We start from the raw sequence: 16,022 nt of genomic DNA on the forward strand, positions 1-16,022 counted from the left end.
GCAAGAGAAAGGTACTGATTTGTTCTTGTCTTTGACAGAGGTGCTTCTTTTTATTCACTCTTTTATTGAAGCTTTTAAACAAAAGTGAGTAAACTATATAGACCCAAGGATTCACGTAATAGTTCCTGGAAGCTGGAGGTAGACAAGAGGGCCGTAGACAAGTAGCCATCCGTAGACACAACGGAAAAAGGTGGTCCTACCTGAATTCAGTAAAGTTGTCCTGTGAGCAATTTATCTGTAGCTGTACAGAGCCTCCAAGTTCAGGACTGGCCGGTTTGCTTGGTTCTTACAAAAACATGTCTCAGTAACAAGCTGGAAATTACAATTTTAGAGGTTTCTAAACCCATGCTGGCATAATTTTCTGTTAGTTAATAAAATTCATATTCTACACGAGTTCCCATTAAAGAGGGTAGATGTAGGACTGGTTTATGCACAGGCTTCTAGATCATGCATCCCGTAACATTTCCCAAAACAAATGACAATAAAGGGCAGTTTGCAAGGAACACGTAAGAGAAAGTTTGCAAAGAGCTCATTGGCATAAACATGTTTTACCAGCTTCTGGTTTTGCTGTTGAGAGCTCAGCAGAAGGGGATAACGCCAGGTGGTTTTCACATCGAAGCTCTGAGCAGCTTGTTATTGATGATAAGAGAGAAAAGAAGATGAAAGATACCAAGACGCCACGCTACCAGCTCAGTTTTGTTTTGTCAGACTGGCGATGAACCATCCAGACATGTAAGTCAGGATGGTGAGAAAGAATGGGAGGGAGATTTGAGAGTCATCGGCAGAAAGGTGTTTGTGGTTGTTGGGAGAAATACTCTGGTGTAGCAGATACAGAGTGTGGAGGCCAAGGGCAGAACTCTGTTTCACTTAAAGCAATGGAAAAATAAATAGTAAAAAACCTGTAATTCGGTTTCAAGAGCGCAAATGTCCATAAACCAAAGGACTTAGCTAGAAATGTCAGCTGGACTGCAGACCTAAGGAATTCAAAAGTGTTGTTTTCTGCCTGTGGGAAGGGGGCACTTGTAGCAAAATGACTACAGAGTGAATTGTGTGAATAACTCCTTCCAAAAGAACGTTGGGAATAAGCATCGTACCTCTAGGAGAAAAGGACTGTTAGCAAGGAAGTTACGTCTTCAAGGCAAAAGACTGTGGAGGTGAAGTCGGGCTTGGCAGAAGTCAAACTGAATTGAATGTTGTGAAGGATATTGAGCAAATAGGAAAAGAAGGGAAGAAGGAGGGCCATGGAAACAAAGACAGGGAGAAGACTAAGGATAATGTAGGAATGAGCCAAGAACAGAAAGAGTACTTTCCTTCTGATCCTATGTTCATTCTCTCCTTTACTGAGGGCTAGGACAAGATGGATAACAGCAGTAGGTTGACGGCACTGGAAATTACCATAATGAATCGGGAAGCAAAATATAGGGACCTTTATGCACTGAAATCAAGGAATGGGATAATCTTTCTCCCAAGTTCTAGAAGAACTGGGCTGTGAATTTTGCAGACTCAGTGACAAGTAATTTTTAATACATTTCTTTTTATTTTAAAATGCAATGTTTGTTAAATCTATTTTTAATAAATAATAGAAAAGACAGAAGTGCTGAAGAAGGGAAGAAAGGAAAAGTAATCTAGACACCCGGTGACAGCAGTCCACGTAATTATAAAACAAATTTTGGAGGAAGGGCTGATTAAAGGCTTGGGAGTAGTGGAATAAAACACAAAACGGAAGTGAGCCATACCAACAGGCTTGATACCAATCTTTGATAAAGCTACTGATTTTCAAGGTTAGCCTAGTCCAGTTGGCAGTCCCTGCGAGAGATGTGGCTGGCAGCAGCTGATTTTTGCCATGCATCTCAGGTATCTGTTTCCACCACCAATGCTGAGAGCAGCTGCCTCCACCTCCCACCACTGAGTGATTTCTGCTGGACTGGGGAAGCCGTCGCTGGGTGCAGGATCAAATCGCTTCCCCTCCAAGAGAAAGTCTCAGCTGCGGTGGAGAAGAGGTGGGACACTCGCATATGCATAGCTGGAATAAAGTTGACGTCTGTCCTACCTTGGGAGAAGGGATGCTGTCTTCTGGATAAATAAAAGATGGCAAATCTCAGCTGGATTTCAAGAAAATGTTTAATAATGTCACACAGAACATTCATAGTGAAGCTGGCAAAGACAGGATTAGCAGAGGAACTGCTCAGTAGTAAGGAACTAGCTCAAAGGAAGACAGCAACTGAGAGCTGTAAGAGAGCTTATCTAACCAGAGAGGAGGTTACTAGTGAACATGCTCAAGGATGTATTTCGGGACTGGTTTGATTTAATAATTTCATTTAAAATTTTGTCACAGAAGGAGGTAGAACACTGATGGTTTTTGTTGGCAGTAAGGTTGAAGGACCATGTCAGTACAAACGAGGATCTGATGATTGTCTGGAAAGAACTAGATCACCTTGATTAGGAGGGAAAAATGGTATTTAATTCAGTAAATGAAAAATTGCAGTTAAGGGTTTGCATTTGAAGTGTACCAATACAAACTTCAGCCAGAAGTAAAGAGCTGATCAGTAGGTGTATTGCTACGGTAGGTGCATTAAGTGGGTGAGGGATCATTAGTTGATCACAGAATGACAGAGTTGCCAACATGATAGGATGCATTGCAAGAGGTAATTTTAGCAGAGATAGTGGAAGTGTCCGGGCCATCGTATGAGAACCTGTTGATACTTCATCTGAAACGTTATATTCATTTCTTGAAGGCAGCTTGTATTCAGGAAGGCTGAATTGGGAAGGGCAGGTGCAGAGGAGGGCCCGGAGCACTGTTAGGGGGAGCATAGGGGTGTCTGTGTTATGATAGGAGAGGAGAGCAACTTTGTGTGTTTAGTCTAGGATGTGAAGAGGGGATGTGATTGCTGGCTACAAATACATCAGGCAAGTAAACATTTTGGAGGGAGAAAGCTATTTAAGCTAAAGAACAATGTTGGCACAAAAACAAATGGGAATTATTTGGCTATGAATGTAGGCTGGAAATTAGAAGAGGTTGCTATGCCACCAGAGCAGTGAGATCCTGGAACAGGGTAATGGTGGGGACAAAAAGATTAACCGGTTTTAAGATGAAGCTCAATAAAGTTGTGAATGGGATTAGGTGACACAATGCCTGCGAAATCACTAGACTCATTTGCCCAGGAAGGGATGTTTGCAGGGTTTTGCCGTACTGATGAAATGGTGAATGGGCTGTTGAGCTCCATGTGCACCGTTGAAGGTCAACACGCTTACATGGAAGTTGTGCCATTTGTATGAGACCAGGCAGTGTCCACAAAAATGGGTGATACCTTGGAATAAGTGTTCAAAGTTCATTTTCCTTGATAGAGAAGAATATCACATTGCAGGCAATTTATCACATGAAAATATTTATATTTTTTTAATTTCAAGTTCACGTACCGAAGTCTTTTCACTTGCAAAATTGCTGGGGGCTCTGCTGGAGGGTTGATAAATTTTGGCACTCTGCAAATGCACAAGTTGGTCATAGCGTGTATTTGTGGAGCTTATATTTGCCAATATGACTTGTTTGCCCAGAATAAAATATTCAGCAGGCCATAAGAGATAAAAACTAAATTTCCCTTTCTAAAAGTAATATGGGAATTAGCCTACATTACAGAGCTTAAATTACACTGAGTCTCCTCCAGGGTTGGAATAAAATTTTCAAAATCACCTCTAATCTGTGAAGAATCTAAACCATATGGAAATCTTCCTAATTCCCCTGGGTGTTTCTGTCATTCTTACCCATAGGTCTTAGAGTACTTCATTTTTTTCTGGTGCAACAATCTCAGTTCCAGGTGTGAGATTTTTCAGTAATAAAATAGTTACACCACTTAACTTTCTAGCATCAAGGAACTTATATCAACAAGGGAGTATCAATACTAATAGATAATAATATCACTTGTAATAATCCAAGTGAGTTGTACTAGTTTTAATTATGTCGGTGCAGCTGATGGTGTCATTTTCCTATGTACAAAGACTCCTTAAGCTCCTGCTCCTTGCTTAAAAATGGGTCATGGGTTCAGAAAAGAATTAGGACTTTTCAAATGTTGTTTTTCCTTGGGGCAGAGAAACAGCTTCTTTGGAGCTCTGCCTCTGAGAAACAAAGATTGCTGTGATTTTTTACTAGACCTTTCGAAGTACTGATACAGCGGTTTTTTGGAGCTCATCACCCGTAGCAATCATTCAGCCCTGTGGCTCATATCCTATTTTTGAAAAGCCATTTCCTTTCGGTGCACGTCTTTTCCCTGTGTTTATGTCAAGCAGTCAATGGGGCTCTCAGCCGTAAGGATCAGAATGAAATCAAATAAATTACTTCCAAAGATAGGAAACCATTTCACACCTTGGAGCCTCATTATGCTCCAGATGTAGCGTGTTACAGCTCATGCCAGTTAGAGCCGATTATAAAACAACTGACCTGTCGCGACACTTAAAATCTTGGTAGAATTTGCACTTTGCCTGCAAGCCGACAATTCGTTTTCATCCTGTTTGGATCTGTAGCTGTGTACGAGGTGATTGCCCCAGAGTAATGGCGACAATGGGTTTTCATTCACTCTACCATTATGAAGAGGTGTATCGATACATGCGTTCAGTTATAAATGTGCCAAGGCTCTGTAAGAAATACAGTTCCTGTTAGTGTTTAAAAAGAACTCCGAAGTGAATTTAGGTTGGACACAACCAGATACACAATGTTTACATTAATTCTGTGTTTTTTAAAGGGAGTGGTAACCTTTAGTTGTGATTTATGGAGGTTCTTATTACCACATCTATTCCAAGGGTTTTCTCACACCCCTTCATTCTGGAGGAACTATTTTGATACAAAAACAACTTTAATTGACTTTTTATCTTTCAGTGTAGAACGTGTTTGTGATATATCGTCAGGCAAGCAGCCTGCAGAGAAGTGGAATTCTTGTCTCGGGCCTCTGAGTGTGTTGATGGTGGTTGATGTTCGTTTGTATTTGATTACCTCAAAAAATATTAATCCAGCCTGGTTTAGAGTTTTTGAATTGGGGTGGGGAAGGAGGTGAAAATTTGTCTTATTTAGTATTGTACTTGCAGACTTTTAATATACAAGTGCTGATTTTGGAAGCGTATGAAAAACACATTTGGGAAAGAAGATAACAATATACGTATGGTGATGTCCAAATGTAGAGTTCAAATCCTAGCAGGGACCTAGGTACCAGGAGGATTGAAGCTTTGCTGTAGTGAGTACCACCTCCTTGCAGTGTGCTTTGTGCCTCACTTTTCCTGTCTATAAAATAAAGCTCATAAATCTTGCCATCATTTACATAGTGTTTTGATATCAGGTTTCTCTCCAAGTCTGAAGTAACATTAATTATTAGTCGTGGGACTGCTATTTCCCTTTGATTTCTCCCCACCTCCATATTGCCATGAATGCAGCCCCTTCTTCAGGACGGAGGACAGGCTAAACCACCCTCACTGAGATTACTCCATCACCTCTAATGGTGTAGCACAAAGCCATTCATTTCTCCACTCTGGAGTCTAACGTCTCTGAACTTCATTAGCCCAAGGGAGTGGTAGGCCCAAGTGTGCTCCGAAATGCCGATCTCCTGTTTTGATAACTGAGCTCTAAAATCAAGATAAACAAGCTGCCCTATATACTGAACATGTCCTAATTGCACACTTCAAGCAAACCAGACAATCAACGAGTGTGTGTCGCCCACTAATGAATATTTGTAGTTTTGGAAGATTTCATATGTGATGTTCCTTGTAGCTTCTGCAGTTATTAGCAGACTGGCTTCGAAGACCCCGTTCAGGAGGAGAACCTGGCTTTATCTAGACCAAGAAACTATGTAATTTAATTTCATACATTAGCTGGGCATGGTCACTCTTATTCAAATTATATTAGCTAATACTTCTTTGAAACTGTTTACACTGTGTGCAAAGTTGTGTTTAAAATCCTATTAGCTAATACATTTCCTAGTCTAGACTCAGGGAGGGTTGACTCCCTGAAGAGCTCATAGCAGGACTTTGTTTACTTGGAGGGGGTAGAAGAGGGAGGTGGGGAATGAAGGGATAATGGTGTTTGAAACTGTCCAAATGACTTTTGCTGTGCCAAATATTTTGCTGTCTGTCCCTCTCCTCCCTTTTATTATTACTAAGATTTTTTTTATTGAGAGGTGGCTCTCAAGTCATGAGGGTAACTTTGGAAACCATGGGAGTATTGCCACCAACCAAGGTCTTGGGCGTTCAGCGTTGGGAGCCAGGGCTCTCTGCGGGAGCAGTGGAAGGACGAAGGCACAGAATAAGCATCTGAGTCGGGGTGGCCAGTCTGGCAGGAGCCCCAGGGAGCCACGCGCTAAGACTTTCATTGAACCAGAAATTCAAGAGCCAAAGAGAAAGCTTTCGTGGTGGGAGATAACAGTGGCTTCTCAGATGTACCCCACTAACAGGAGAAGGAGGCTGGATTTGATGTGTAGATTGCTCCCAGGATGGCCTGATAATAGGACTTCCTTCCTTCTGCAAGTCACAGACAACTTAAGTTATGAGTCCTGCACTTTGACTCACAGTCTAGCACCTTACTGACACATATAGAGAGCCTGAGCTCCCAGATTAGGTACCTGAAGCAATCACGAGGACGTCAAGTGGTGTGAATGCCTTCAGTGTTGCTGATGGAAAATCATCTAACGCCTTTTAGATTCTGCTCCACTCTAAGTTTCTAAACTTCCTTGGTTTTGGTTTTCTTCCCCTAGTCACTCATAGTAGGTCTCAGAAGGGAGGTGCGATGCTACAGTTGGCAGGTTAGGCAGGAATACCAAACCCATTGCTCTGTTTCCTTTTACTAAGTCTGTTTTTACTATAACTTGCCATAGTTCTGATTTAGTAGTGCAAGTGGCATATCTTGGGAGAAAAACACTATTATCTCAGCCAGGCATTAAATACTGTATAATTCCAAGCCTTTCTCAAATGATGGCTTGGATTATTGACTTGAAATGCAGACAATGTCTCTGATCGTAGTGATACTGCCTTTTGAGTATCATAAGAGAGTTGCAGTAAACTCTAAAGTTTAATGTAAAATTCCCATTGACGGTGGAGCTGGACTTTCCTGGTTCTCAGGAGTTGTTGGAATTTGATTTTTGTCATGGTTTTCCTACTGATGTCTCCGTTTTTCGCTTTCTTAAGATACCCTCCTCTCTGGAATGTCTAACCTTTCTTTAAATCGCCTTCTTCCTACAGTCCCATCACAAATCAATTGCACTCCCACAGTTACCATTCAAATATAAATAAGTTAGTTAAATGATGTACCAAAATGTGGTAAAACAAATAGACCTATCCTGTGTTTTGTTTGAGGGGTTTTTTGTTTTGTTTTCTAAAACATCCTTTCCGTTCTCTTTATGTTTCTAATCTAGAGCCTTATAGTAAGGGCTTTTTCTGCCTTGTCCGTAAAAATTGCATGCACATCAGTAACGTTGAGTATCAACATTCATTAATAAACGTTGGGTCCTCTATGTATCCCCCTTCCTGGGCAAGATTATTCTATACTGTGTATTTACTAGAGCTACATCCTGTCTACTTCAGCTACTCAAGTAAGTAGCAATATTTTAACTGCTGAGTATCTAGTGTGCGTCATTTATTTGTCCTGACTAGATCCACTGCTGATTTCATAAACATTTGGGGAAAGAAATACCAAACTAGCAAATATTTGGAGAACCCCCAAAGATCTTAAGAGGATGATATCGTCTCTCAGTTTGAAGATTAAAATCAGTGCTGTTCACAGCTGATTAACTTTCCTTTCTAATATTTCCCACAAATTGAGCTAACGTAATAAAATTTAACGAAACAAGGTTTAGTAAAGCCACAGAGAATATTTATATGACAGCGAGCTATAGAGTGGCTCAGGCTGTCCTGACGTTCACTTTGTAATGGCTCTGTGCTTTATCCTGTTCAATGGATGGGTGTAGCAATGACAACAGTCCTTGTGTTGGGTTGAAACAGCCTCTTTGATGACTCAAAAGTGATATGAATTAGCTGCACTATATTTTCTTTACATCTAGTTGGTGATCGATCGTTGCTTTCTTTCCCATCAACTCTAACGATTCTCATTTTTGGTCCTACAGAGTCATCAGCAAAGTGGTGCCAGCTCCAGAGGCCAAACCTTCTACTCCTGTGAGCCGGCCCAAAACACCTCCACCCGTGCCGTCACCGGTACCAGCTCCCGTTCATGTCACCCCTCCTCCAGCTCCTCCTCCTCCTCCTCCACAGGCTACTGTCTCACCGGTCCTGATCCCACCTCCCTCTCCAGCTGTCTCAGCAGCAGGAGGCTCCAAAGCTCCGGTTAGGAGCGTTGTGACCGAGACCGTCAGTACTTACGTGGTAGGTAACGCATACTGCCATGCTTTGTTCCAGTGCCAGTGACATTCATCTCTTGAATTGTTGAGCTCCTGGGTGACTCATCATCTCAAACTGATGGTACCTGGGCTTGTCATGTTGCTCTCTATCAAGCTGCTCTTTATCTGGCCCTTGCTTCCATGCACGTGTTTTGAGGGGTTAATAATTAAAACACTACTACTTTGTCATGGTTTAACCCCAGCTGGCAACTAAGCACCACACAGCCACTCCCTCACTCCCCCCACAGTGGGATGGGGGAGAGAATCAGAAGAGTAAAAGTGAGAAAACCTGTGGGCTGAGATAAAGACAGTTTAACAGGTAAAGCAAAAGCCGTGCACGCAAGCAAAGCAAAACAAGGAATTCATTCACTGCTTCCCATCGGCAGGCAGGTGTTCAACCATCTCCAGGACAGCAGGGCTCCATCACATGTAACAGTGACTTGGGAAGACAAACGCCATCACTCTGAATGCCCCCCCTTCCTTCTTCTTCCCCCAGCTTTATATACTGAGCATGACGCCATATGGTGTGGAACATCCCTTTGGTCAGTTGGGGTCAGCTGTCCCGGCTGTGTCCCCTCCCAACTTCTTGTGCCCCCCCAGCCTGCTCGCTGGTGGGGTGTGGTGAGAGGCAGAAAAGGCCTTGACTCTGTGTCAGCACTGCTCAGCAGTAACGAAAACATCCCTTTTAGTGTTATCAACCCTGTTTCCAGCACAAATCCAAAACATAGTCCCATACTAGCTACTGTGAAGAAAATTAGCTCTATCCCAGCCAAAACCAGCACATACTTGGACTGAATTTTTTCTGTGTTCCCAGGTCAATGTTTAAGTTTCTTCTAACAAGTCCAGTTATATCCCATTTGGTATTTTCTGCTAACTGAGCTAGAGCATTTATTTTTGGAGGTGGAGATTTTTTTATAGATGCTTTTATAAGTGCTGAATTGAAACCTCAAATGTCAAACGCGCCATAGATTTTGCTGTCAGTCAGGTGAAGTACAAAACCCTCATACAACATCAAGAATTTGACTTAGCCCTCATTTGAAATGTGGAGAGTCCACTAATCTCTTTTCTGGTTTCCTCAACATACAGACATTGCAAATGTTTGTGCTTCTCAGAAAGTCTGTAGACAGTTCATCAGTCTACAGTTCATTAGTCTGTTTGACATAGCCTCTGAACTTGGGCTCTCTCCAGTAGCATTAAGACTTACTCATTCCTTTAGAAAAGTCTCCGATCCGACACGATGTAGGAACTGCATTCTCTAAAAGAACATGGACATATCTCTGGGCAGGACTAGGATTGCTGTGCTACTGAAAATTTCTGCTTTAGATGCAATGTAAAATGGAAGTCCTGACCGTTTCTGGTCATTGAAGAGCAGCAGATACCATTAACAACGGTAGCAGTGGTGTTATCCTCCCTGTCCTGGCTAAGTTCCAGCTGACACCTTGCTTATCTATAGTGGGTAGCAGTTTAAAAATCTCACCATTTAAAACACCTGAAACTTGCTTTTATTACAGAGTTTCCTGTGCTTTAATTGCAATGTATGCATGATTCTTCTCTTTTTTAAATTCCTGTTTTTATAATGATTCCTAGTGTAAATCTACCCTGCCGTTTCTAATGGAAAAGGTGCTCTTCCCTGCTGGACTTAAACTCTTGTATCGTGTTACTGGTCTCTATTTAAACAGCTGCTACATTTCACTCCCCGAGTTGGTTACAGCACTAGACGACCGCACATAGGCTGTGCATATCTTTAGGGTGCAGGATACACATCTTCACCTTCTGTATCACAGGTGTAAATGCAGTGTCACTCTTCGTATTACAGTAGTGCCCAGAAGCTTGGACATTCACTCTAAGAGAGAAACATTTCCAAAATGCTGTACTACATCCCATTTTCTTCAATAAGCATTAAAAGCAAATAGATGATGTTAGTTTAAAGAAGGAAAACCTAGAGCTTTTCCTAGGTATTTCCAGTGGTAACGCTCTTAGCACCTTATGGAGAATTCAGAGGACACGTAGGCTCCAGGTTATTTGTTTCTTTTAAAACATTATAGTTGAAACCGGGGCTTTACTGTGTTAGGATCCAACTCTGTGCAAGCAGAGAGACTCCTGATGCGAGATGTTTATAAGTCAGAAGGCTGAGAGAGAGGTTGGGGAAGAAGGGAATAATTAATAACTATTAGCCCCTTGTACGAAGGGAATCTAGGGCACAGAATGATGAAATGGCTTTCCCCAGCTCGCACGGGAAAGCTCTTCTAGAGATAAGATTGGAGCCAGTGTGACAGAGGTGCGCAACTCCCTTCTGCAGGGGAGGACAGGAGGATGATCTTATAGTTTAAAAAAGCCAAAAGATACGATGTGGGATCTCCCTGTAGGATAGCATCTCAGTAAGTGTGCTCTGTTCATTAACTCTCAGCAGTTTGTACTGAAATAGCATTCGGCAATCACATACTGTCCCTCCTTCCACGACCCTTGGCTCATTAAGGAATGAGAAGTTACGCAATATTTTTAACATCCTCGTTCAGCAGTCCAATTTCTTGTTTAACAAACAGGCAGAAGTTTCAGTGATTATAGACCACCCTGTCCCTCTCCAGCCCCTGAAAGCCTGAGACGGGTATTCTGCAGACAGACATCCCCCCCGAAAAACTAAGTTTGGGACAGTTAGGGTATCTACCTTCTAATGGGGCAACATCAGGCAGTGCTGCCTACACCTGGCACCGCCAGTGCCTAAAACAGGCAGCACCGTGGATGGGGTGCCTGCCAAGTGCCAGTGCCAGTGCCCGTGCCGGAGGATGGTGCGGGTGCAGCCAGGTTGCTCAAGCAGGTTGTAAAGGGCTGTAGCTGTCAGCCCGACAGCCCGCAGCATTGCTTCTCTGCAGCACCACGGCACAGCATCTCCTCCTTCCCCAGCAGGATTACCCCACAGAAATGACTACGGACCTCTTCATGCCAAGCGCAGACAGTTTACCTGCGGAGCAGATGCTTCTCTACCAACTTAAAATGACTTTGCAGATGTGAGATGAGATGCGTAGATAGGAACGATTATTGCAATCATTCAGCTTTAAAATCCAGTTCATTGTATGACGTTGCCTACTCCATTTCGCTGTTGGGAAGGGGATTGTTCCCTGCTTAATATTCCTGGGCTTTGTACTTTCTAGTTTTCAATCACAAAAAAAAATTCAGGGCTTTAAGAGGAGTCAGTCGAGAGTGATGTGTTGGTTGCAGCTCTGGTACATTCCTATTGATTTTTCGGGAAGTGGTGTAAGACGTACAGACCACCGTGTAAGTGGCTTTTTTTTTTTCCTAAGAGCATTTGGGGCTTTTCGTCTACTACTTTTTAATATCATTTTTGTAAGCTGTGCAGGTAGCAAAAAGTTACTGCCTTAGATATGTGTAAACGCACTAATGCACAAAAGCTGGGAACAAAATGGTTTATGTTTTTGAGATTCAGTGATAATGTGCAAATCTTCATAAAGGAATGATGACATTAGGGTAATAATGCAGACATTTTGTACTTTGTATTGTTAATTGTACTTCTTTGGGTGGATTTCGTGACATTTTGCATGTATGTTTTTTACCAAAGAACTGTTAAAGAAACCACTTGAAATTTAAAAATAGGGTCTAGCAGGATATAAACATAAAAAAAAAATTCATAAAGCTCTGAATATGATAAATCCAGTAAGCAGCTGCCTAATACTGTAAATGATCTGCCTCTCTTGTTTCGTTTACCCTTTAGTAAATTGTACTGTGACATAAATGTCATAAGGGGAATGGAAAGTTACTCAGTAACAACTTTTTTTATATCCTGATCTTATCAGCTAGTTGAAGTTGAAGACTTTGGCTAATAAGTAATACGGCAATATATACACATGGCACGGTATATTTTACATGCGTGTAAGACTGTTATCTTACGCAGGAGGCTGCCGTTGCTTGTTCTTGCCATTAACAGGGTAGAATTTAAAAAGTCGCGGTAGTATAGACAGAGAAGGAATTGTGTCCTTAAGCCCTGGCTGCTATATGTGAATGCCTGTGCTTAGGTCAGGTGGTATAACTGGCTTTACTGGTTTACAGGACAATACAGAAAAATGCATGCTTTTGTCAACAAGTACAGTATAGAAAAATAAATTAAAACATAACGCCAAGCACTTATGATCAGAGAATTCATAAATAACGACGGTGGCCGCTGAATAGCTCTGTCAGATGAGCAAGAAACTTTTTTTTTTTTTTTTTTCCCTAAAATGTCAATTTTGCTGCCTGCTTAGCCCTGAAAACCAGCTAACTTTCCTTTTCTTTGCACCAGATCCGAGACGAGTGGGGTAACCAGATCTGGATCTGTCCTGGCTGTAACAAGCCAGATGATGGCAGTCCAATGATAGGTTGTGATGACTGCGATGATTGGTATCACTGGTAAGTTGCTCTCATCCATCCTATTCTGCCGTTCCCTGGCAGATTGGGGCTATATTATTAAAAATCTTTTTTTTTTTTTATGGTTTGTGACGCCGGGAATATTTGAATGGCTTTGCTGTGTCCAATTTAATAATCTGGATCTGGAAGATATTTTTATCTCTGTTTCTCTGGAATTTGAAAAAGCAGATTTTCAGCTGTGAAGGAGAGTTACTTTTTAATTAATGGGCATTGGTGATAACAGTTGTTTTTGAAACTGCTGGGAAATATTGCTGATTCCGGTCATTTTGTGCGAACTACAGGATTACGAGCATAGTGTATACAGATAGACATTTCAAATTATGAAGCATTGTATGAGCAGTAATATAAATGTCAACTCTTATAAAAGGGTTGGAGGGAATTAATCACTTTTTAGGCATTTTCTTAAGCAGCTACATAAAATCAGGGGGTTTTGCAGATGTGTTAAAGAAGCATTTGAAATTATTTTAAATCTAGCCTATTATACCTGAAAGTGCGCTTGTATTTTCTATTAAAATAACATTTCTTATCTGAGTGTCCTTTCGATATATTTTTTTTTGTTTCAAAGCAAGTGTGTTTTAGGCTTCTGTTCGATCATTATATTCATTAAGATAATGATAATACAATGGCTACATTAATTTGAAGGCCAGATCCTGTCTCCCACTGAAAAGTTTCCTTTCTTTGGGTAAGGAACAAAAGTGACGTTACTCCACTGAGATGATAACGATATTTTCCTGTCCTTCACAGGCCTTGCGTTGGGATTACGACTGCACCCCCAGAAGAGATACAGTGGTTCTGCTCCAAGTGCGCCAACAAAAAGAAGGACAAAAAACACAAGAAGAGGAAGCACAGGGCACACTGAAGACTTCGCAGGGGACTGAAGCCGTGCGGTCGCCGCGGCACCTTCTGCCCTGACTCCGTTGCGGGGGGGGGGTCCAGCCTGCTCGCGTCTCACCCCCCGTCACCAACTGTTAGGGTTATGACTCTGGAGTGAATCAGGGGCGAGGAGATGCTCTCCCTTGGGGGCTGTTGCGTTTCGCAGACCGTCCGAGCCCAGGGGGTTGGATTTTGGTACATTCTGATGCCGTCTTTCACCTACCGAGGGAAATTTGCACAGAGCAATACGAAGACTTCAGTAGTTCATGGTACCGCTCCCGCTCCTGTGGCTCGGCAGCAGCAAAGATGAATGTTGTAAATACAGATATCTGTCCTATTCCTTCTCGATTTGTTATTAATCCCTCTTGAACCTTTGCAGTAAGGTGCTGAGAGGAGGAGAAAATGTAAATTGCAGTAAGTTGTAAACTGAGGAGACCTTCTGGAATGATTTCTGTAGTCTGGATACAGTTCAGCCTCTACTCCTGCTGAGCCAGATAATCATAATGTGGAAATAAAAAGTGGCTGGTAAATATTTTTGTGATGAGAATATATGAAGCTTTTTTCCTTGATTTTTAGTACTAACATAAAATAAACACGTTCAAGCTTTTGTGATATATCTTCTATTTTTTAAAAAAAAAAGTTTCTATTGTGTCAATTTTTTTCTTCCGTGTGAATTTATTTCAGTGGACCTGTAATATATTTTATACTTTGGTTTTTGTTTTTTAGTCTTTGTCAATGTACTTTTTCATTGCTTGTACATTTCATTGGTGTGTAAAAACACTTCCCATTAAAAGATTTTCACACGTGTAAATACCTGATATTTATAAAGTACTTTTTTTTTTTTTTAATTATTTTTTAGGGCTTGAGGATTTTTATTTTTGTTTGCCTGAGAATACAAACCTAGCAGCTATTAAAGGCCCGTGCGACATACGCCTGTCCTTGTGGCTTTAAGGGACTGGCGAGATCTGCCCCAGCGGTGCGCGCACGAGGCGTTGGCCAGCACCGTAATTAGGCCTCGATTCAGATACTGAAACGTGTGGTAACTTCTTAAGGAGTGAGTAATCCTGTTGCCTTCAAGGAGCCTGTTCCCACACTTCGTTATACATGTGCTTAAATGCCTTCTGAATTGAGAGCTTAGGCCAGGGGGCTCCGCACTTTTAATGGTAGCTACGGCGTGTTAATCCGTGGCTGGAACCGAGCTTTTTTTCCTTTTTTCTTCTTTTTTTTTGTAACAAGCGGTAGTGAGTTTGCCAAAACAGTCGGGCTCGTGTTTAGATGGAGGAGATGCAGAATGGCGTCACGCGGAAGATGGATTACTCTGCTTTGTGTATCCACTTGGAAAGACCAATAAAGTGAATACGAGTTGTATCCCCCACTGAAAATGAGGGGGGAAATTGCAAAGGAAAAAAAAAATAAGGCAGTGTTAGATATTGTAATGCAGTGGGTCTCCGAGCTAAATAAAATACAAGAATGAATCTGGAAAAGAAAAATACTTTTTGTTTCCAAAGCGATTTTAGACTTCATTGGTTAATTTGGGGATATTTCTACTTTAAACCATACAGTGAGAAACATCTGATGTTTGAGAATATGGCCCTTTAACCTGTTGCGCAGATATTAAGAGTTATTTTTTAAATGCATCCAAATTGATATTAATGAGAATGAATTAGTCATGTTTTTAAAAGTACCAGTCCAGTTAGGGAAATGAGGCTTTGCTGATAGAACTGTTAAATTGCAAATCAGTGGAGATACGGATGAAATTGGTTTATTAAAAGTGCACTGTTACTTTCTTTGTTCAATGCCATCTCATTTATATTCTGTCCCTGCTAATTACCAGTCAAGAAAGTTCTTGGGTTTGATTTTTTTTTTTTTTTATTTTAAATTGTTGGATGTTGCAAACTTGATTCTTGGTTTTTTCCGTGTGTAATGTGCAGACGTACAAAAAACACAGTCTTTGGTCATTTCTGGTCAGAATAATAAAGAACTAGCTTTTGGTAAGTTGTTTATCCATTTCCTCCTCCCCTCCGTTAATCAGAACTTCTCACATTTAATCAACTAAATTATTCAAGGTGCCGTGGGAGGGCTGAACTTTGCCATTTCGACGGCCGTTCAGCTATTTCTATGCGTGCTTGTGCGTTGCTGCCGCCGGGTTGGTTTCCTACCCTGGGTTTTATGATTTTATAAATGACCCCTGCGGCAATAAAACCAAAGCATCATTTTCAGGAGGCTTGTGTGGCTGACGGGATTAGTAACGGGAGAAGGAGCCCTTCACCTCCGGGTCATCGGTTTGAAGCCAGCCTTGGTCCGTAGCCGTGCAGAGCCTGCCTCCCCTTTCGCTTACGCTGGCGTGTATCGGGAATCGGTGGTATAAAA

General features: G+C 41.6%; 1 protein-coding gene across 1 annotated transcript in view; it reads left to right on the forward strand.

Moving 5' to 3' along the window:
- The window catches only part of TAF3 (TATA-box binding protein associated factor 3), a 119,277-nt gene extending 103,632 nt beyond the window's left edge, over window positions 1-15,645 (forward strand). Inside the window, exons 5-7 of the mRNA XM_076350299.1 lie at window positions 8,094-8,349; window positions 12,655-12,761; window positions 13,524-15,645. Coding sequence (XP_076206414.1) covers window positions 8,094-8,349; window positions 12,655-12,761; window positions 13,524-13,638 — 478 coding nt within the window. The 3' untranslated portion in view covers window positions 13,639-15,645. The remainder of the gene's footprint in view (window positions 1-8,093; window positions 8,350-12,654; window positions 12,762-13,523) is intronic.
- Window positions 15,646-16,022: the final 377 nt, after the last annotated feature.

Source organism: Aptenodytes patagonicus, chromosome 1 (genome assembly GCF_965638725.1).
Source record: "Aptenodytes patagonicus chromosome 1, bAptPat1.pri.cur, whole genome shotgun sequence".
Classification (NCBI taxonomy): Eukaryota; Metazoa; Chordata; class Aves; order Sphenisciformes; family Spheniscidae; genus Aptenodytes; species Aptenodytes patagonicus.